Consider the following 25,108-nt stretch of genomic DNA (forward strand, 5'->3'; position numbering starts at 1 on the left):
TATGTTTATTTGACATGTAATTAAAATTAATAGCTTCACCAGATATTCTGTCAATTGCTTATATAATTATTTAATAAATAATATTTTAAAATAATGAGTACTGTCCGTGAAAAATGTTGTCGTTATTAACTAACAAGTAAATTTTTGATTATATTATTTGAATATTAGGTGTTTTTATTTAAGTTATGAAGCGTGAAGTGGTTTATAAATAAGAGAAAAAAATTATTTTAACTGGCATTCATATCTCAATTTGTTGTAGGTATTGAGTTATTTAATTATAGTTAGAATTGAGTTCAATTTTTCCCGCCATTTTAATAAAAATGATGCAGTCATGATGGAAAATTATTTTCTAGAAACTTTTGTACAAATTAATATGTTAGTCAGTATCTGCAAAAAACAAACATTATCTGATAGTCTAGAATTAGACTAGTCTAATTATTAGACTAGTCTAATGAATTATTTTTCAAAAATTTCTTCTAAGTTTTTATATACAGAGTGATTTAGTAACCAATGACATAAAGTATATCATCATTTAGAGGCATCAAAAATGAGTAAAATTTTTGTTCAGAATTAGATGTCAAACCTCAACGGTTTCCGAGATACAGGGATTTTAAATAATTTTCCCGAAATTTCTATCTGCCCAAGTTTTTTTGCTTGTAACTTCGTTTCCGAAAAAAATAGAATCTTCAAATAAATTTTACATTTTTGGACATATAAAGAGAAATAATCAATTGATTTCCTTGAAATTTGATATTGAAATTTGGAATATTAAAACAATGAGCCTATACATTTTTTTGAAAGATCAGGACTCGGAGCCAAACTGGGGGTCGATTTTACACTTTTTAAGATATATACAGAACTAGTTGCTGAAGCTTGTTGAACAGACGCAAAGATATTAAAAATTAAAATTGGTTTTAAAAATCTTTGACAGAATTAATTGAGATTGATGGTTGTTATCGGAACAAAACGAAGTTCTATTAAAACCTAAATTTATATATTTTTAGGTATGTTAACTAAGAGCTTCCTATCGTCCTTAAAATTTAAAAGAAGTGTTGAAAAGGCTAAACTTGGCAATACACTTTGCAGTTGGTTACGTGTTGATCGCATCAAATTTTTGTTTTAATTTAAAATTTTTCCTTTAGTTTTTTAATTTTTTGTTTTGAAAATAAAAATTATTAATTCATTCTGAAGGAATTCAGAGGGATTTTTAAGCAACGTAGTGCTCAACCTGGTTTTTATGCCACTTTAAAAAAAAAAGACAATTTGTTAACCTTGTTGATGTAGAACGGTGGTAAATGATATTTTTTACTCATATAATGACTAAAGAACTTCTATGTAAGGTGTTCCTTCAACAATTTAAAGTTAAACGTAAATCTAATTTAAAGTAAATCAGTTGTAATAAGTTACTCTCGCTAGCAGCCACCTTTGGTGACAGATTATTCTTTTAATATTGATGGTCTGAAAAAGGCAATTAGAAACTTAATGGTTTACCTCAACTCTAAATTATCATTTTTAAGCCATCACAATTATATTGTAATGGCCTAAGGTAAGGCAAGTTCTTGTTAGGTTCTATTGAGTGCCAAAGGTGTTTAATGAACCCTACACATCTCTTCACTCTCATCTTGTACGCCCATCTTGGAAACTTATCGCAGGATTGATCCTCAATGTACGACGTTCACAGAAAAAGGATGTTATTAAATCTCTTCACTCTCATCTTGTTCATCCATCTCGGAAACGTATCGCAGGATTGGTCCTCAATGTACGACGTTCACAGAAAAAGGATGCTATTAAAACTTTTTTTAAGATTCATGTTTCATTATCTTTCCTGGGAAAATCTCCTTATTTTGCTCCCTTATGGATTTAAATTAAAGTTCATTGACATGCCCACCTTGGAAAAAAACGGGAAATCCGCAATGCTACGTTTATTTTCAAAATTTTGAAATCGGAATTCATATCGTTGACCTTCTGGGAAAATTTATAGTTAACGCTATTGCGAGCCATAATTACGTTTACATTAAATAGTACCTTTAACAAAGAACTTATTATGACAGAATGTTAGGATTGGGAAATTATTTGTTTATGGGAATATTTCAGAGCATCATAAACCTTTTAATTTTTTTCTAGTTTAGGACTAAATTACAATTTGTTAGTAATAGTTAATTGTTAATTTTTAACCAGCAATAATAAATAACAAAAAAAAAGAAAAATAAAATTGAGTTTATTTTTTTTAAGGATTGATTTTGGGTTTTAAAAAGGCACTTTTATTTTCAATAAGTGAAAATATTGCTTTTAAAAACAATCTGCTACATTAAAAATTATTTTCATACATATACCAAAAAATTTAAAAGATTGCATACATTTAGGATAAGCAATGTATGCAATCGTTGTCATATAACAAAAAAAATTTAAAGAGATGTTAACATATTGTTATATTCAAAGGTCAATTGCGTGAGTCAAGAAAAGTAATTATATTTTTTGATGGTATGACATTTACTGTTAGCTTGCTGCATTTATTGAAATTTGAAAAAGCTTACACTTTCGGAAATATAAAGCGCTGGAAATTCAAATTTCAAAAATTCCAAGAGAATAATTTGAGGGGGTTGAGGTGAAAAAAATTTCTAATGAAATGAACTATTTATTAGTGTGTAAAAGCTTCTAAATTTTTAACACCACCTACAACCACCAACGGTCTAGAAGAAAAACGATATCGAAAATTTGAACAAAAAACGAATTTCAGATAGCGAGAAGTTGAATGGCTATTTTGTTTTTTAAAGTTTGAGTATAGTACGCCTCGGTAGAAAAAGCCAGCCACTAGTGTTTTGCGTTTGCATTATTTAAAAAAAGTTAAAATTAAAAATTTTCTTTAATGGAAATAAGTTTCTAGTAAAGATCTATGTACATATGAAATTTCATCTTCAAGTGTGTAGAAGTTTTGTAAACATTTCCACGTACAGACGGACAGACGAATAAAACTATTAGTGAAACTAATAAGTATTTTTTATCAAAAATTTTTTTATATACATGCTAAAAAGTATACATGTATATACCTAAAAGAAATAAATAAATACTTAATTAGTAATACGTAATTATAGGTTTTATTGTAAGTTTCCAAAAAAAAAGAAAAAAACCAAAAAAGAATGTTAATTTAAGATATTACAATGTTATATGTTTGAGTTAAACGTGAAGTAAATAAAAACAAACCAATGTCAGGTTGTTGAATTTAGTTTTAAAACTAACCGTTATCCTCGAATGGGTTTTCAATTTTTGACAATTTTGAAAAATCCAGTTAACTAAAACTAAATTTTAATAGTTAATAGATGTCGATAAATTTTTTTTGGATAGCATTGAATTACTTTGCTCGCCCTATTTCTCCGCTCCCTTTAAAACTTCTTCGAAATTTATGCAAATACGCGGCATAAAACTTAAAATTATGTACTTATATATAATTGAAAATTCTTAAAAAAATCAGTAACTGCTTGTTAATCAGTTACTGCTTATTCGAAAATCACACAGATTTTATCATCTGGGAATGTTATATACGAATAAGTTTCAGTATAATTTGTATGATTATACTGGAACACCTGACTTTCAAAATGTTTTATTAATATATTTTTTTATTTAAAAATCCTAAACCTGGATAATGAAGCGTCGAGAACCTTTCTTCAGGTCGCGAAAAAGTTTTATGAAAACTAAGACAATTCCAGAAAAGCCAAATCTTTTCATAAACCTTGTTCAAAAGAAGACTTTAGTTAACATGTTCATGAAGACTACAACTTCATGAAATTTAAAAAATTTCAGTATTTAGTTTTATAAATAAAAAATATATCTACATATCCAAAAAATATGTGCGTTTGCGAAAAACAATCCACACACATATTTACGAATTATGAAGCAAACCAGCAACTATGAATCAAAACCTTTTGAAAAAGAAAATGATTTACAATTTCTACAAATGGGAAAATTCTAAAAATCTAAATTTCTAATAGACCGACAGATTAAAAAAAAAGTGATCAAATAACTTACTTGATTTGCTGTTTCTTCATCTTCAGGAGTCAAAGTTAATGAGGATTTTCTTCTTCCGATCCTGCCGGATGAGCTTGATGTACCACCTGAAATTGAGAACACATTGAATGACGCATATATTTCTCTATATTCATTAAAGTTTGCTAATTTCTCTAAAATTATTTGGTGCTTGATTTTAGTTTCCACATACATTTTTTTTCCAAAAAAGTAACAAAAGATAAAAATGTGTAAGGCTAAATAGGACGAATAAAACTTCTTAATTTATAAAAAAAACCAACGAGCTAAGAGAAAATTAGTAAATGAAAATGAATTTTCAAAAAACGAAACGAGGTATTTATTTTATTTTTTTCCCACGAGTATTTCATAATGTTGACTATTCGATTCAAAATGCTTATTATTTTCAAATTTTAATATTCAACTATAACGATATATTCAACTACTGGTAACGCACATATTAGCTCCCTTTCCCTTGGATTTGTGGAAATGCATGTAAAAATATTATAAGCTGCAGCACATTAGTAAGGCTTTATTGCTAGGTTTTTGAACTAAAATTTTGTCCAATATAATTTAACTTTTTGTTTTCATCTGATTATTAATCCGAATTTCTTTGGATCAATTAAATTGCTTACACTAATACCGGACCAAGCAAAGTAGCTAAAATTTAATGTTGCAGTAAAAAATATGTAAGTAAAAAATAAACGTGCGTTTAAACATGTGTTTAGATGTACTAATTGTTGGTATTTGGGTAGGTGTGGACAAGGTTATTCATGCGTTGAGTGGTGCCAAATTTATTTTAATAATTAATAATAATGACATGTACAATTATATTGATCGTTAATTATTATCAAACTAAAAACAAATTTTACTTAATGGTATATAAAAAAGTAATAGAAATTTATTGCTGTAAAAAAAATCTGCGATTTAAAATTATGAACGATATATGTATAATATATAGGCATTTGAATTATAATTGCAAGCACTCAAGGCGTAATCTACATTTTTTATTATAAATTTTTAAAAATGTTTAAATAAATTTTTTTTAAAAGTAGTTCATTGCGGTTTAGTACATTACAAATTGAAAGTAAATTTATGAATATAATGTCTATGTTCTACGAATATTTTCAATAATTATTAATATTGTTTATGTTTATAATTTTTTCTATTACATACTTATACATATAAAATATACATACGTACATATATAAATTATAACTTTGTAATTACTATGCAAATATGTACTTTTTATTAAAAACAAAATCTTCAATGTTGAAAAAAATTATAACATTTTAAATTTAAATAAAAAAAGTGTTTGCAAGTATATGTACATATATACACATTATGTACATAATATGTAGTGAGAAAGTAAGTAAAAAGATAGTGATTAATTTTAAAAATAACAATGGTTAGGGTAAAAAAATGGCTACTTATGGCAAATTTTATAAATCTGTACATAATTATTAAAATACTCTTTTTAATTGTAATTAAACGCTTGCAGTAATTCAAGCAAAAATAGTGATAAAAAAATTATTAAAAAAATAAAAAGCGCATACCCAATAAATTGTTACCATCCTGTGCGATACTTTCAACTAACTGAATGTTATCATCATTATTTATAATTTGTGATGATTGTTCTAAATTTTCATTAAAATTATCACCTTTAACTATTATCATTATAAAAAAGATAATTATGATTTATTTAATTTTTTACTTTTATTACATTTATTGAAAATACTTATGTATGTATGTAAAATTATAAAATGAGAAAATTAATTTTGTTCAAAATTAAATGAATTCTTAGTTTTTCTGTTAAATTTTAATTTCAACATTGATTTCATCAGCTCTCATTTCACATTTTTATTTTTAAATGAACGTTTTCCTAATTTAAAAAAAAAATCACACACAAATTGTTTTTTTTTTTAATGAAAAGTAAAATTAAACTTTTTCACACTTTTGCTTTTTTTCCGTTTTTATAGTGTTGTTTTCTGTTGTAGTTACAAATATTATGATTAATAATTTTAATAGTTGAATGATTATTATTGGTTAGCTATGTATATAATGACGATAACGATATACAATGTTTGATGATTATTATTTATTATTGATAAATATTAATTATCACTTCAAATGTACCATATAGTATAAATAAATAAAGACACAGCACAGAAAAGTTAATTAGGAAAAACGAAAAATGATTTTTATTTTTTAATTTTTCATAACATTTAATTATAAAAATTTATTCTACAATAGTTGTTAAAAATAATGTACATGATATCTATGTGGGCTCGAAATTTTGTTATTCTATCAAGAATAAATTTTTTGTTATTACATATATAAAACAAAATATATACATAAAAAACTTAAAGAATAATAATGAAAACAAAAACAAAAATATTTGAATGATTCCCATGTCATTTGAATAGTATAAAATGTATAGCAGTTGCACATATCAATATGTATTGATTATTGTTCAATATTATAACGTTACAAAAGCAGTTTAAGTTACTTAATTTAAATTTTCGTAATTATCAAACGGTCCCTTACGTTATCTTTTTCGTCTTATTTTCGGAAAAATCTATCCTTAGACACCTATTCAATGGCATTTGTTTTCGAACAAAAAAAAGTGCTTGCTTTACATTAAGTGAATAAATTTGAAATATAGACTTTCTTTAGGAGGCTCAATAAATAAATCTAGATATCTTTAACAATGATCTAGTTCCAAGAAACTAAAAATTGTAAAGAATTTTCTAGTTTATTTTCTCAACGTTAAAGTAACTAATTATAAATGATTTACTTGTTGTTTTAAAAAAAAAAATAGTTGGTCCAGAGTTGAATCCTTTTTCCTTCAAATCGATTTCATTAAAAAGTTTACAAGTTTCTTTTAATAATAAACAAGGCTGAAGAATAAAATTTATTACTAATTTTTCTATATATATATAGCTAAAAATAAGGTTTGCCAGTTCCGATGTCCAAACTACCTTAAAAGTTGTTGATATTGTCGCACTTCCCGGCTTCATCCTATAAAACTTAATGGAAAGTTTTAAGTTTCCAGTGAAATCAGATGAATAAAGAGAAAAGGTAGGCCACCCAACATATGTGAGATTTTTATTAAAATTATATGTCACTTTTCATGAGAACTGCTTGAGTTCTGCAAAAATATTAGATTAAATAGACTCTGTGGTTCCTACCATCAAGGTTCACGTTGTATATATAAATTAAACAAAATTTAATAAGTAAGTTTATAACGCGGTTTCACTACTGCAATTTCAACAAGTCCTAAAGTATGCTCAAATAGTTTTTGAAGTTATCTGTCAAGTCAATTTTTTAGGATTCGAACATTTGGCATTATATACACTATAATTTATTTTGAAAATAGTAACGGTATATCTGTAAAAAAATAGATGTTGACTAAATATAAAATAAACAAAATAATTATTGCTGAATACTATGAAAGGGTTGTGTCTATATCTGTTTATATACATATGTAAATAAATATGTACATATGTATATACAGAAAATGAGCGAAATAATTGTAAATTTAGAACTTTCAATTAAGATAAGATAAAAATTTAATACAATATTTTTTTTTTTTACTTTTTTTTACTTTTCATACATTAATGTAAAATAAATTATTTTGTAAATATACCAATTTAATGTTTGTATGTGTGTGGTACATAAATGTTTGTTTATAACGCATAAAAGTTATTTGACGGAACAGTAAAACTGTTTCAATAAGCAGGGCAAAGTCATTGTTTTTTCTTCATCATGCGCTATTTGCTTAGAAGTATTTCAACACAATTATCACACTTCTAAAATATTTTAGAAAAATTTTGCCTTTTAGTCTCACTTTGTCTGTAGATTTGTCCGACTGTTTCTTTGTTTAGACAACTTTTTCTATATAAGATAAAATTAATGTGCAGAAAGTAATAATTATTGGAATACTGTAAAATTCTACAGTAATTATTTTTCTGGAATAAATTGTATGTGTATCACCACTTTATTCTCTAAATTATAGGATTACAAGTTCGTGAAAATAGAAAATTTTAATAAATTATTTTGTCAAAACTAAAGCAGTTTGTAAATTTCATAAACATGATAGGTAAAATGGTGGTTGCTTAAAATTCGCTTTTTTAAAATTTTTGATATCGTTTTTCTTCTGTCAAATTTTTGATATCGTTTACAAGCTGTAAGACTCAGAAATTGCTATAAAACAGATTTTTAGTTGCTAACAAACAGAAAAGTGTCCATCTCGACATAATCTTAACTTATCACAATTATGTTACCACCTCTTCAAATTTTTGTTTTTCTGTCTTCTCCTAAATGTATGCAATCGTTTGAAAAATTTTGGTATATGAGTGAATGTAACTTAAATAATTTATATAGTTTTTACAAGTAGTATTTTCGCTTTTAGTCAAGGTTTCCAGTTGTGCTAAAATTGGAGAACGCTCCCATGTTACGTCACAAAGAAAATTAATTTTCTTTAACAATTAAAAGTTAAAATTTCAAATTGTTTGGACTTTAAAGTCATATGTCAAGTTCTGAATAGATTATAACTATTGTAGATATTCTTAAGATCCTTGTTCTGAGGTTTCCAAATCATATTATATAACGCGCCTGTCTTACACAAGCATGGCGTTATACTTAAAATTTTAAAAAGTAAAAAAATCAGTCGAAATTGACTTCATGCCGCTGTAATCCAAACCTGTTGAGTTGTGAACATGGTCTGCCATGCAAAAGTTTTATCTACTCATGAGGGCCTGTACAATGGTATATAATGTATCAGGCATTTATGTGAATCCGCAATAGGTTTAAATTATATAATTGTACTAAATATCATCTTATAGTGAACCATAGCCAAGAAGTAGATATTTTTATTTGATACCAAGTACTATCAAAAATTAGTTTTACCCCAATTTTTGCACAGACAAATTCTTATGTATTGTTGCTAATATAATCAAGTTATAGTAAGTTGTAGAAATAAAAAAAAAATTAAATAATATCAAAATGCATTATAAAACTAATAAAAAAACAAAATCGCAAAAAAACAATAGAAAATTATTCTTTTTTGATTTCATTTTTTATTTTTTTGCATGAAATAATTACCCAAATAATTTTTGGTTATAATTTGAATTTCTGAATGAATTACTTTGTTTTTGTAATATTTTTTGTTTTTTTATTAATTTAACTTTGGGAAATTGGAGTTTGATGGTAGTTTTTCATTTTAACAAAATTCCAGCTGGGCTTTAAAAGCAATTACATATAAAAATTTGCCAATACACAAACAACTTTAGCAGTGACTGTATATATTTACACCTTTGCGTATGTAGACATCTTTGTTATGTAGTTATGTAGTTAAAAAGCTTTGCATGCTACAAAAAGCAAGATTTAATCTCAGTTACTGGAACGTAACTAAAAATAATTGTGTTTCATGACAAAGCAAAACCATTGTTTACGTTTATTGCCATTGGTAAAATTCATTGAAAAATAGTGTCTTTGGCTAATTTTTCTATTGTTGATAATTAAATTTTAACTTGTTATAAATTAATTTTTCAATTCTTTCTAATTCTAGCTATTTTAAATAAGGGTTTAGGATAATGAAAGGTATTTTACTTCCAAACTTTATCATGGTTTTAAGTAACTTAAAATTCGTTTCCGTATTTAATGCATGCCTTGTTATACCTTTAATGTAAACTTTTACACGGTAACTATTTTAATGTAAATCCAAAAATTTTTTGAAAATTTTTAATCCCTTAAATTAATTATTCACACAACACTGTTTATAATATAAAACTTTTTAATCAGATTGTTTTAAGTTGTAAAAAATGTCTGTAAAATATTAATAAATAAATAAATAATAATAATAATAACAATAATAATAAGTATATAAAATTAATGTGCCTGAAATCCATATGCAGTGTGTTGCTTATTTGTGTTATACATAGGTATAGCAATTTGGGTCTATACTAAGTGATCTGTTGTAATGTTGTTTAGATTAAAAGAACCTGAATCAACAAATCTGTGAATGATGCAATTAAAGTAGAATTATAATAGAAATATTTTTGTTTAATTTTTTCATAAAGAAAATCCATAAGTTATCAAATTTTTTTATAGAAATTAAAAAAAAACACCTCTTTTCAAAATATCAAATTATCTATTAAGCAATAACATTTAGTAATTTAATGTAGGTATCACATTTCAATTACTAGTATTCATACGATTTGTTTTCTTCAAATAAATCAACTTTGCTTATTTTTGTATATTGGAACACATATTTTTCACTGTATGTGATTTATAGATGTATGTATGTATGTATATGGAATGAATTTAAATAAAAAAAATATGAAAAACTGGTTTAGTTAACAGTATTAAAAAATGTTAAATAAATTACGTACATGTACCATGTAGGCACAAATATACATACATATGCACATTTTAAAGTTTTTATAAGTTTAAAGGTTTAAAATTAATAACAATTTTTAAATATTTTAAATGTTGAAAAAAAAAATCAACGACACATAATTAAAACAAACGCAAAATTAAATAAGAATCTTATTGGCGCGCGTTCCCGAACATTTATGAAACAACTTCGCTCAATAAAAGTTTTTGAAAATGAAAAATAACAAGTGAAAAAGCTTAAAAGCAATCACATACAACCATCAACAACAAAATGTCAATCATATTTTATTATTTATTTTTTTTGTTTAATTTTGTTTTTCACTATTAAGAAATTATAATTTGTTTTTAAAAGCGTTAATTTTTTTTTTAAATAAGAACCCTCTTGACTCCTATAGGATTTTGAGTGTTTCTACAACTATTTCAGTTAAGTAATTGATACATTGGAAGATTTCATAAATTATTTGCATAGGTAATACAAATTAAGAACATGGGCAAAAATATAAGGTTTCCTATTCTTGCGTTATGCATCTATATATGTACATAATATGATAACAAATACATATTCCATATTTGGGTTGAATCAATTTTTGACAAAATTTATATTTTTATGATTACGGAAAAATTTATGATTATAACAAAATGATACTTTCGTACGATCTTATTTTATTCTCAATCAACAACATTTACAACGTTATCGGTTGATTTAAATATACATATGTATGTATATATACTTGGTTTTTCATTTTACTTAAATTTATACTTAAATTTATGAAAGTTTTATCGATAGTCAATATCGTTACTTACGCAAACTTTTGTGATATGTAACGATTTTAATTTTTGACATGTTATTTTTCATATTTGCTGTTAGTAGAAAATTTCAAGACGGGTTATTCTCTATCCATAAAAACCTTAATAGGTTGATTGTGTCTTGATTTTCAGTCACTATTTCGTATTCACTTTCAAATCAGAATTGGGATTCTCATTTTTGGGAATGTCACTTCCAAAATTTATACTAATTTTTATATCTCTAAGAAAGTATGTTCAATTAGCATACTATAAATAAACTTGCCTTACCGTTTATAACATTAAGAAATAATGGTTTGTGTATGGTTTTGATCAGCATCGAAAAGTCTGATTCTGGTAGGCGTCATACGACTTTGGCTATATATATTAAAAACTGTTCAAACTACAATAATAAAATTTCAAAGTTTCGAAAATTTGCACAAGCAAATATATGCTTGATAAGAGCTTTTAAAATTTCTTCACTGCTTGTAACTGCCATACAGCTTAATAAGCTGTTTATTCATAGCTCAGAAACTATACAGTTGCAAAACTGAAATTTTGAACAGAACATTTGGTGATGCGGACATCATTTTCAGTAACACTCCTTTAGAGTGTATGGGTTTACCCTCCGACATTTAAAATCATTTATTCGTGCATGTATGACACGATCAACTGTATTTATTCTCGTTTCTATTGGATTTCATTTTTCCACAAATTGAATATTGCCTAATTTTGTACATATTTTGGAAAATCGAAAAAAAAAATCTTCTAACTTAAAAACTACATTACACGAATATATATATGGTTTTTTTTGAACCCAACTCCATTTCAAAACTCTCTGGTTTCTACAGCAGTTATAATTAAAACTTACGTTTCCGGATAGAAAAATGAATATTCTATAAAGTAAATAACCAGTTAATCAAATTTTTTGGTTATAATAAAGACAAGCAGAGAAATATTTAACTTTTTTTTTAAATGGACTTGGGTCACTTTTAAAATGAACCATCCATATAACTTCACACACTTTTTGCATTCTGGCGAGTCAAGAAACGAGATATAAGATCAGACCTTAATTTCTTTGTTTATTAATAATATAAGTAAAGTAGTAAAATTGCATTAATTAGTATTGCTTTAATAGTCAATGACACTGAAAACGTATCTACAGTTTAGGTGAACTAAATATATTCATAACACATTACAAACGGAAATCAAAATACAATTGTATAGTTTTTTCTCTATGTATAAGCAACTCACACACATATATAGATAACACACATAGAAATGCACTTGTGTACACTTAATACTATATAATACATACATATATATAAATATGTTTACCTACTATTTAATATTTTTTTTTTGGAAATTTTTTTATTCTTTTAGAAAATAAAGTTCCAAATTAATAATTTTTGATTTTATCTTGTTATAGTTTTTAATTTACTGGTGGATGTAGAACTTTGGTGCTTAACTCTTTTTAGAAACATGTTGGTGGAATAGCAAATTATAATATGCTGTTGTGGATGTATGCATATAGATATGTAGATATTATTGGACAAGTATACAAATTACAATATAAGATTTTAAATTTTCTATTATCGTTAATGTATGTATATATAAATGTATGTCGTCTATAATACTATGTTCATGTTATATTATTCTTACTACTATTATTTATAAGTGTTAAAATTATAATATACTTTTTGGTTTAACACTATGCTTGTTAATGTTAGAATATTTATGTACATATTCGGTTATTACGATTAAATATCATATGTACTTAGATGTATGTATAATTGTGGATATAGAACAATATAGATTCATGTTATTATCATTTATTAGTAAGAAAGTGAAGAAAAAACGAAAATGTAAACATATTTTAAACAGTATAAAAAGTTGGAATTGTTATGAAGTTTTGATTTTTTCCACCCGTCATTAAATATGGAGTAGAATTGAAATCAAATGCAATTAATATAGTTTTGCTCTGTCCATCCGTTCAATCGTTCGTCCACCTAGTCTTTCTTTTAAAATTTTTAAATTCCAAATATATTTCAGTAAATGTTTATAGATATATACAAAGTTGAAAGCTAAAACTAAAGCTGTCTTTTTCCTGAAAATTCATCTTTGCAAAAGTAATAGAACACAAGTCTAACGCAGTGCTTAACTTGTATTAAACTCGTTTTTTTAAGGTTGTGATGTCATTTTTTACATTGAAAGAAGCTGTAGAAGTTTAAAATTTTTAACTGTTTTTGGAAATTATCAAAATCAAATTTATTTTGAAGCAATATTATATTTTCCACTTAAAGGCAATTTTTTCGAAACTGCAAACTTTTTTAAATTGCTTTAACGTTACATGTTTTCCATTCAAAAAATTTAATAATTACAATATAATAAATTAATATAAAAATTATCTTGATTAGAGATCGTCGAATTCGCTACCCTTTGTTATGATATTAAATTTTATTTTTATCCTTAAAATATGCAACACTTATTTTTTTCATAATAAAATTTTGGCGTATCAGTGGAAATAATTTAAGTAAGCAGAATGTTGTTTATACCCGCACAAACGTATGTTCGACAGGCATACTAAATTTGCCTTACCGTTTATAACGCTATGAAATAATGGTCTGAGATATAGACTCAAGTGTATGTTTTTGATCAGCGCCGAATTTTGAGTCGATTTAGCTTTGTCTATCCATCCGTCTGTTCGTCCGTCCCAACGATAAGTCAAAAACTAATTGAGCTAAGTTCACCAAATTTTCACAAATGATTTATTACAGTAAATGCCAGAAGCCTATTTAAATTGGATATGATCGAGATACTGGTTCGTGTAGCTGCCATACAACTTCCAAATTTATTTGGCTATATTTCAGAAACTATAAAAACTGTGCTATGAAATTTCGCGCAAGCAAATATATTAGTAGGGCCAATGTGTTTGATAAAAGTCGTTGAAATTGCTTTGTCCTCCTGGTAGCTGCTATACAACTTCAAAAGCTTTTTAGCTATATCTCGGAAACTATATAAAAGCTGTGGTATTGAAATTTCACACAAGCAAATATATTGGTAGGGCCAATGTTTGATAAAAGTTGTTGAAATTGCTTGGCTCTTTCTGGTAGCCAAGCATTCTCTATACATTTTCAATAGTAGTTTGGCCATATCTCAGAAAATATTGAATACACAGTACTGAAATTTTGCATGCCATATTTACTCGCACATAGGATAACAAATAAGTACGGATATCACAGAGTTGTCCCGGTCAACTCTATTTTTTCTCGTTTTGGAAAAAGAACTTCAACTTGTTCAATGGAATCGGTCTAGTTTACATACTGTGATGTATATTTCTTAATTTTCTATCTTACTATAATCACAAACTGCAATTTCCATATTGTAAATAATTTATAAGATTTATCGCAAGATAATTAGTTTAGATATATGTACATAATATGTTTGTAGATGTCATAGATCTATATGTATGAATTCTTCTAAATCATTGTAAACGACTATTTGTTGTAGTAGACGAATTAGAAACAAATTACAAGTACATGCACTGACTTTAGAATCAAGACAGAAAAACTTTAATAAAACTAAGTTCTGCACTTTCATAGAACTTTTTGTAGCATTTTTTCAAAGTAAGGAAAAGGTTGCATTTGATTAATTCTTCGATATTTTTGTGAATAATTTTTAAAAATCATTCAAATAGTTCTTTTCCATTTCAGTTTAGTTTACAGAGAATCTTTTCGTTCCCAGTGAATTTTAACATGAACAACTTGTACGTTTCTTTTTATGAATTAACACATATTGTACATGTACCTTGTGCAGTACATGTTTGTGAGAAAATTTTTCGTTATTGTTTAAGATATTTTATTTAACAACAAAAACATTAAGAAAGAAGACAATGTAACAAACCCAATTTGGTATGAAAAAATTATTAGAAATGTGTGAAGTGAATTCTTAATAAAAGCAATATTATAATAAATTGAAAATTCGACTTTGCTAAAATAACTATAAAAAACAAAAAAAAAAAAAAAATTAAATTTAATTTTTACAACAGTTCTGGCATTGTATTTTATGGGTGACTTTCGAAATAATATTATTAATATCGTCTTTTGTATAAATTTTATGTTGATGGATTACTTTAATGAATGCCAAAACAAATTTATAAAATTAAATAGTTTGCTACTTAGAATTATTAATTAGGTTTGATTGTATTACAGTTGAGTCTGGATGAATTATATTAGTCATTTTAATTGTTTTTTTATCCCACTTTGCTCCTGGGAGGGGCGTAGGACTGGTTCATGATTATTGCACACGATAACTATGAACCAGTTTTTGACGTCGTTGAGTTTACTAGGTAGGTGAAGAACCTACCGCAGTTTTCTCTTTATATTAGATATTTAAGGTTATTGATATTTATTGTTTTATTTTGTTGATATAATTTTTTGATATTAGATGTTATTGCAATATGGTAATAAGTTAATATTAATTTTTTATTTTTTATATGTAATGTATAAATTTTATATGTAATTTTATATCTAATGTGTAGAGTTATATAATATTGAATATAATTTTTATAGTGACCTGAATGGGTTTTGAACCCGTGACCCTTCAGTTAAAGGACCAGTGCAATAACCACTGCATCATTGGTCAGGTAGTTATTTTAAAGAAGACACTAAAACAGCTCACTAAAATTCGCAAAATAATTTTCTAAAGAAGACACTTTAATCCTTTTATCCCATTATTTTTTATAACAGTGTTTAGAAGTATGACGCTTGTGAATATTTGGAAGAAGTTTATTTTATTAATCGTGTTCATAATACTGGTATAGAAGCAGACTTACACTGGGGATAGAAACTCGAGGGCAAAACAATATTTCGGTTTTTCGGAATTTCTCTTACACATGCTTAATTGTATAACTCAACCTGGCATGTGTTGTGCAATAATATTGCACATGTTATACAATAAGTATACATATGAGTATTTTGAGTAAACTACGCATTATATTATTTAAAACGTATAACATTTGTAAATTAAAGATTTACTTATAATAAATATAAAACTAATATAAATTGCAAATTTTTCAAGAATTTTTTGTGTTTTTAAAACACAATTTTAAGGATTTTTTTCAAAAGGTTGTACCTCGAAAACGAGTAAGTATATCTATCACGATGAAAGTAAAAATAAACAGGGATAAAATGTCACGCTTTAACTACAAATATATTAACATTAATTTCATTGCTCGCTAATGATATTGCTTTTTACTGACCACTTTGCATACAATAAGGGAGTTTATATGATCGCATCAAATTTCGGATGTCGAGTTTTCAGTGGAAATGCACTTCTTCATAGTAGGGAAGCGTAAATAAATTACTTTTAGAGAGATGTTGTTCTATCTGTCTGTACATTTGAAATTTGGCTGAACCAAATTTAATCAAATTTTGTGTGGGACTTTATTTCGGCTATGTCCCTTATCAACTATGTATGTTAATTCTCGATACCTGGACCTTTTTCCGGGGCGATTTTACATTTTGGCACATATAGAGAGCAATAGCCAACAAATTCCCTTGAAGTTTAGTATTTAAATTCGGGATGTTAAAACAATAAACCTACAAATTTTTTGGAAAGATCAGGGCTGGGAAGCTAAGCTGGGGCCCATTTTACATTTTTTATCGTATTTATGAAACTAATTGATGGAATTTCTTGAAATTGAGGTTTATTGAAATATTTGAATTCTGTTTGCTACCGAAAGTAACTGATGAACATCTCAGGAATTTGGTTGGCGCTAAGTAATTAATTCTCTAATATGAGCCAAATTTACGTTTTTCGAGGAATGTTAACTAAAGGCTTACTTGTGCCCTTAAAATTGTAAAGAAGTGTTTAAAACGCTTTTTCGTAATCTTCTACAACACTTTTACAAAACTAAACAATAACCATTGCGATCGGTAACCATATACTGATGTGCTAACCACATCAGATTTTTTTATGATTTTGAACGAGACCTCTGTTAGTAAAAACTTTTCAGATAAAAATTTTTGTAAAATTTTTGCAAGAAGTGTAATATTATTTTTTGTTTTAGAAAAATATTTGCTAATTAAATTTAAGCAAAAGTACATGTATGATCTATTATCATTTGATTTTGAAAGTATCACACCAGAATGCAGAACTCTGCAACTTCATTTATTCAGCGACAAAATTTTAAACTACTTAATAGAATAGATTGAAGAATGTAGAAGTAATTTAGTAATATATTAGTTTAAGAGTTGCACTGTTAATTTTGTACTTTTAATTATACTTAATTATAATTTAGAAATTTTAGAGCTCGTGATATCAACAAAAATTTTGAAATATGTACATTAAATTTTGGAATTTTAGAAAGGATTCAAAACAAATTTAATGTGGGTATGGAATTCACATAAAAATCTTAAATAACTATAAAAATAATCAAATCATAAATTTTTGAAGTATTAAGTATATACATATGTATGTACATGTTTTAAAAATATCACAAGAATAAGGTTATTAGATAAATTTTATTTATACTTTTTAAAATATTCAAGTCACTTATAAATTTTGACGCGCACATTTTGTTTTTCAATAAGTAAACGTCAAACAATAATATAGCATCACATATATATGTACATATATAGCTTTCAAAATGGTGATTATTATAACAATTAACTCAGAATTTTACAAAAACTCTGAAATTTTATTACAAATTGAAGTTAAAAAAATGTTGAAAAAGAAACTGTTTCTTCACAAAAATTGAAAAGAATTTTTCCAAAAATTCTTGAAATTTGAAAGTAAACAAAGTTTTAATATGAATCTAATACTGTAAATGGAACATCTGTTTGAATAATAACATATGAGCAGATGCTTCTATTAAAGTAAATTGAGTTTATTCATCAAAAATAATATATAGAAATGCCTATTTTTATTTTCGTTTTTGATAATTTTAATTCATCATTTAAAGAACAAATAAAAGACTTAAAATAAACCGAATTAAAGTCATTTTGTGCGAAATTTATTACTTCCTCCATTTTTTACATGAACTCTTTCAGTAATTAATTAATTTAAATTTGTCCATATAAATAATTTAGTTATTTTTAAGAAAATTTTTGTATCACATGATCAAAAAAAATTTAATTTGTAATGTACGGTGAATGAGCAAAACATTTTAAATATCTAGCTATACATATGTATGTAAAATATGAAAATTGAATGAATAATTACGCCAACTAATGGTTAAAAAAGCTTTGCTATGAAAGTAAAAAACAAAACAATTGAACAATTATTACTTTTAATTGAGGATTGTTTATCCTTGATTGAATTTTGGTCATGGGTGTTTGTTAAATTCTTACTTAAATTAAAGTATTATTAAACTTTAAACATTTTAAGCAAATGGCATCATAAATATAAATTAAAAATTATTGAATTTTGACTTTTGAAATTTAAAAATTTCAATTTATTTGTTTTTTTTTAACTCACGAAATTTTCGTAAATGGTTAATTATGCTTTAAATATTTAAAAAAAGTTTTCAATAGTTAATACCCACATACACATATTGTATAAGGTTATTTATTAGCTCAACATTTTAAAAACCGTAATTTTAATAAAGACACAGAAGCCCGCTGTAATTTAGAAATTAGTATAATATTTTAGTAAGTCCTAGTTTTTGAAATACAAAACAGAAATTCAGACTTCACGTTAAAACTTGAATAAATAATATAACGCCAATCCGTAAAAGGAAAAAGTGAACTTTTCAATATTATTCTATTTTCGATGGTGTTATTGTTTAATGTTCAAAGAAGTGAACTACAACAATTGTGATCTCTTAGATTTCCTGGCGCTATGCTATAAATATCTCGTGCCACATTAAAATTTGCCATCTCTCGAAAGTAAAAATTAAAACAATAAATTAAAAAATTTAGTAAACGTAATTAAACCAATTTTCATATACATAAATTCCAATTTAAAAACTCTTTACCTTACAACAAATAGAGCTTCACAAAGATTTCGGCAACTTTGTTCAATATATTTAAGATAAGATTTTGCTATAAAAATGTTATTATTTCCGACAAAAATTCATGTTTTTTTTTTCGATAAAATACATGATAAAATTTTTATTCAAGTGTAAATGTTTATTGTATGATATTTATATCTAATGGTTATTAAACAAACTTTATTCATTTCGATTACAATGGTAATTAAATCGAAAAGGTAAAATATTAAAAAATTTAACGGTATAGATTTAGTTTAAATTACAGTGATATGTACGCATTTTTAATAATCTAGATCTTGTGAACGATACGCTATAAAAGTGGTAAAAAGATATAAATACATGCACGCCGCATCATTGGAAAGTAAATTTACTAAGTAATGGACATGCTTGCCAGGTGTTGCGATTTATTGTCTTTCACATGTTTTTTATAGAAATTACGATATGGCTTAATTCTATATAAAAATTAGCAACAATATCACTTGTAGATTGTACAGCTTGGGTAATAGAGCAGCGCGACTAACATAAAAATTGTATAGTGCTACGAGTGTGGCACGCCCCTACAATACCTCTGAATCCATCCCTCTAATATATTCGAGTAACTTGAAAAGGCACAGCCTTCTTCTATCTTTTACGTTATAGTTTTATCTTTTTACTTCTCTATATGCACGTGTTTTTCAAATTAGCTTTTAAAGAGGAACATAAGTTTCACTTTGCTTAATGTTAACGCGTTTTGTTGACCCGACAAAAGTTTTAAAAAAAGTAATAATAAATTTATTAAAAATTATCATAAATTTATCATTTGATTTTGTAAGTCTCGCACCAAAATTCAGAGCTGAACTTGAAAAGTCTAAACTAATAAAATAAGAACGATACCAGTACAGAAACAATGTTTATGTATAGGCTTTAACTATTTGTGCACATAATAATTTAGGACTTTAGTCATAAAGAATGAGGGCTTTAAAGTTTGTTATTTCTAATTTGTATGATTTTCCAACGTAATTTACTTGGCAACACTGATTGTTGAACAAAAAAAAAATAAGAAAAACAATGTTAATGGGATATTATCGCCGTTGTGTAGACATTTTGATTATCAATATCGATCAACTAAAGTCAGTGAGTGTCTAAAGCAATCGGTTGGAAAAATATCAAATTCTGTTAATTTTTTTTATATTTACATTTTGTTTTATATTTTTGGATGATTTTGTTGTCGGAAAAAAATAAAAACCAAATTCTTCTTTTAATAAAAATTTCGATAATATGGTGTACTAATAAATACAGCATTATTTAAAAAAGTACAACAGCTGTTTAAAGGATTATTTGGTTATATTGTGGCAATCACAATAAGGGTAAAGACATGTGTATGGTACATATTAATCACATTTATAATTATGTCCCCAGTAAGCAAAATGGAAATCATCAATGGAAATTCCAGTTTATTTTAATTAATGATTCGAGTTTATGTTTTTGCTAATAATTATGCAAAGAACATCTTTGCAAGAGTAAAGTAATGAAAATTACAAATTCATAAGTTACAGGTTAAATTTGCCAAATACATACTTTGAGTCCCTAAATAAAATTTTTATTAATCATTTAATATAGCCTAATAGTAAAATGTAGTCTTCTCAAAATTTAATATTTGATCATGTATTACGTAACAGACAAAATTTAGAGCAGTTTTTTAAGTTATTATAGTTTATTGATAGTTTGATTTCATTAAAAGTTTGTTAAAAATGTCACTTAAGTTGGATTCGTGGCCAAACACTTTAGTCATTTATTTAAATCTAATAAAAACTTTCTTTTAATTTTAATTAATCTTTTCTTGAACAAGAGGCAAGGTTCATTCAGATTTTAAATTTTTAGAATAAATTTCTAGAATGAATTAAAAAAATTATTTTTTAAAAAAAAGATTTTATAATTAATATTTAATATGAAATTAATATCTAGATATCGTAAATACTTTTGAATTTATGAATATTTGTTTTTGTTTTTGTAGCTACGATTAAATAAACTTAAACGCAACTCTTCATTCATAAATCTGAGTTAAATTTTTATTTACGTTGATTAGGTTGCAATTATGTGAATGTAGAAAAATATGTAAGAAAGTATCTTTCAAAACATTGTTTACGGTGGGTACATAAGTAAATGTGCGTGCACTGAAAAATTTTTTTATCAAAATTAGATATTTTTTTAAAGAGAACAGACACAAACTATTTTTGAAATCACGACTACCATACTTTATAGCAAATTTTCACACAAATCTATTTCTTTATTTTTATTTGGAATTTATGTAATTCAAAACAGTTTTGGAAATATACTGTTTTTAAATTAGTAATGCTTTTGAGCCGCTTATGAAAACAAATTATCTATTTGGAATAAAAAAATTTTCTGAATGACATTTTCTAAAAGCAAAAAATTTAAAAAAAAAAATTCTTTCCTATTTAGCAATATTTTTGTTTGAATACCGATAAACTTGTGTCCGTCAAAACATTTTTTATTCAGCCACATTATATTTTTAAAAACAAGAAAGAGTTATTGCCAATAGAGCTATTTACATATCCTTATTACAACATTCATATATCAAAATTGGATTATCTACGAAATTGCTATGTAAAAATATTACGAGATATCAAATAGCAGAAATATGGTTTTCGAAATGGTTTAATACCACTTTAGATATGCGTTTTTTTCAGTGTATATTTTGAAATATATACTTAGTTACAAAAGCAAAAAAAGAGTTTTGCCTTAAACTAGAAAAAATATCAATTGTTTTTAAACCAATTATATTAATACTTATCCCAAAAACCAAAAGATTTTGGACAAGAACATTGGGGTTGAAACCATAAAACTAAATAGGACAGTTAATAACTTCAACCCTATTTGATAAAGAATACTCTTCGAACAAATTGGACTTATGCCATTGAGTCGTTATCGGGATAATATGCCTAGTCCATTTTAGCATGGAGTGACATGGTCGCCCCCTTTGTGTAAAGATATAGATTAGCATTTATAATAGCTTGATCCAATGTACTCAGCATTTTCAGGTCTTGCTTTATTACTAATTTTATTATATATAGTTGTCTATTAGAAATTGTAACATCGATTTTCTTAATGGCAAATAACCGACAAAAACAATTAATTTAAAAGAAAATATTATGGTAAGTAATGCTACTATTTTGCACGGAATTGTATAAGCATTTATTTCTGTTTAATAACTTGTGAGCCGGTGACAGCACGTTTAACCTACTTATAACAATATCGTTTTTTTTGAGAAATCGTATACAAGTATGCATGTACATGTATTAATATATGCTCAAACAAAGCTTTGATTTAAACCATATTTGGAATAAATAAAAAAGGCAAAGAAAAATTTAGTAAAGTGTTGTCGATCACCATCGTATACATACGTACATGTGTTCAGTCACTATATGTTTATTTATAAATGTATCATAGGTCAATTCAATGTTTGTTTGAAAAAAATAAAATAAAAGTCACTATAATATACCGGTTAGTAAACTTGAGTGGCTTATAAATTACAACATAGAATAAATGTGTATGAAAATTTTTTGCTTGTACAAATCAAAATTCAAAACAGTAGTTCTCAACTTTGTAAATTTGTGTTTTCTTTAAAATTACAAAATTATATTATTTTGTCTTATTTGAAGTTTAAAACGCTGCTTGAAACTTGTATTTATTCAAAATTTTGTTTCTTTAACTGTGTCTTCTTTAATTTCGTCATATACAAAGAATTAATAAATAATTTGTACATATTAAGTACTACGTTATAATTATGACATAAGATAATTAAAAAGCGAAAAACTTTAAATTGTTTAAAAGTATCTACCTCTTTTCTTATTGTCTGAACTTAAGAGGTGTTTTTATTACGACTATAGACAACGTGATATTCATACCTCTCTTTTCGTATTTCGAGCATAGGATATAAGCTTCTCGTAGGAATGCTATTGTACTCGTTCGAAAATAATTTAAATAATTTGAACGCTTTTTAAAAATTTTGCTTTCGAAACCAAGTGATAAATATTGTATAAACACGAAAATTTCTTATTAACAAATCATACCAATAATTATATTGATTTGCTGAATATGTCTTTCGGAACAGGTTTGCTGAAGATGTTTGCAGTTGGTTAGCGCAATTGTGATATAGCAATAATGTCGAATAGTCAGACCGCTATAAGATGCCCAGATTTGTAGATTCAATCGGTTAAATAAATTTAGTCAAATTAATTTGTACAAGGATATGAAATCAAATTGATGTGCTTACGAAACAATAAACAAAAAAATACTTGTAATTTACTATTCAAAGTACAACAATTTTTTGCTTCTTTGGATTTGTTACACAATAAAGCGAAAATTTTTTCAGAAATGTGTGGTTTAGCAAACTGCAAGACAACACGAATTCAAATGTATAGATGTATCGAAATTGTTGAAATATTACTAGCATCTCTAGTAAAGTAATCGTATTGGCGCTGCACACATACCGATCTTGATAAAATGTACTAGTAAAGTTTTATTTAAATTATTTGAAGTACCACTGTTTTAAGACACAAAGTGAAATAATTAGCATATTATATGCATATTTGCTGCATATAAGAAAAATTTAAATAGATTAAAAAAAAGAAGTATTTTTGAAAGTTGATTTACTTACTTACTTTAAATGAATATTAAAGACTAATAAAATTCTTGCCTTGTCTCTTTTGTACATTCATTTGGCTAGAGTTAATATACTTTAGTATTTAAATACTTTTCATAAAAATTTTTGATGTACTTTTATAGTACATAAAATTTTTGTTCAATCCTAAAACAGTTGAAGTGAAGTTTATAACTGAATCATCCACTAACATCTTATTAATGCCATCTGTTCTCATAATTATTTTAATTTTCGTCTTAGTGTTTTTTTTTTTAATACTTTGTATGTATGTGTGTGGATGTATCATATGAAAAATTTTTTTAAAAAAGCTGAATGAAAAAGAAAACAAATTTAGAAAGCAAACAATAAAAAAAGATTCAATAAAACGACCTCTTGATAATTTATTAAGGAGTGTTAAATACTGAATTATGTTTATTTAAATATTAATAACTATTATTAAATAACAGAGCACATAAGACACATACACATAAAATTATCATAAGAATTAATATTTTAACATAAAAAAGTATTAGACATATTTGATTTTACCTAGTTTAGAAAATCTTTTATAGAAAAGATTTATGTAGTCTGTTGATTTTTTATCCAGGTTTGCAATTTTCAAAAACAAAATTTTGTGAAATTTAGATTTCATAAATTATTTTAGTGACTATAAAGTGAAATGACTCGAAATTAAATCACGGTATTATTCATCATCTCAAAGTTTACAAGCATTGCTGAATTATGTTGTCCTAATTTTTTTGTGTCCGCATTTATGTGTATTTTTTAAGAGCAAAGAACTAAGTTTTTGCAATATTTTTAAGCTCAATCTGCTTTTTCTTTTTTAAATATTAAAGAATTATTTAATATATATAAGTACATAGTTAGTGTGATTTTTCCCCAAAGACCTTGACTTGAAATATTTGGCCCGTTTTACTTATTATTATTCTTGTAATTAATAAATTATTGTAATTATTTTCATAAGAAAATGTCTTTTTCTTCAAAAAGTCTATTAATCAATTTCCTGAAATATTTCGTGTTAAATATTATTATGAACAGCCAAGGAATATGATTTTAACATTCATTATTGCAGGTACATTTTAAGGGTTTCGCGTTAAAAATAAGGTTAATTAATTACAATTGTTTTCTGTTATAATTGAATTGTTTACCATATTTGTATTGTATTTTTGATCTTTTGTCATATTTATTATTAATTATTTTTAATCTTCATTTTATACTAAAATTCATGCTTGTATGAGAAAGGTTTAATATGCGTA

General features: G+C 25.6%; 1 protein-coding gene across 4 annotated transcripts in view; it reads right to left on the reverse strand.

The window, feature by feature from the left end:
- Positions 1-25,108, reverse strand: part of LOC129610792 (high affinity cAMP-specific and IBMX-insensitive 3',5'-cyclic phosphodiesterase 8) — a 114,912-nt gene that overhangs the window by 25,923 nt on the left and 63,881 nt on the right. For 2 of the 4 annotated variants that reach the window (XM_055523509.1, XM_055523514.1), the window contains one exon: positions 4,024-4,109. In XM_055523509.1, coding sequence (XP_055379484.1) covers positions 4,024-4,109 — 86 coding nt within the window. Of the gene's footprint in view, positions 1-4,023; positions 4,110-5,573; positions 6,006-10,412; positions 10,581-24,383; positions 24,942-25,108 lie in introns of those variants that run through there. The other 2 variants (XM_055523511.1, XM_055523513.1) reach the window with 2 other exon arrangements.

Source organism: Condylostylus longicornis, unplaced genomic scaffold (assembly GCF_029603195.1).
Source record: "Condylostylus longicornis isolate FDR11 unplaced genomic scaffold, ASM2960319v2 ptg000048l, whole genome shotgun sequence".
NCBI lineage: Eukaryota > Metazoa > Arthropoda > Insecta > Diptera > Dolichopodidae > Condylostylus > Condylostylus longicornis.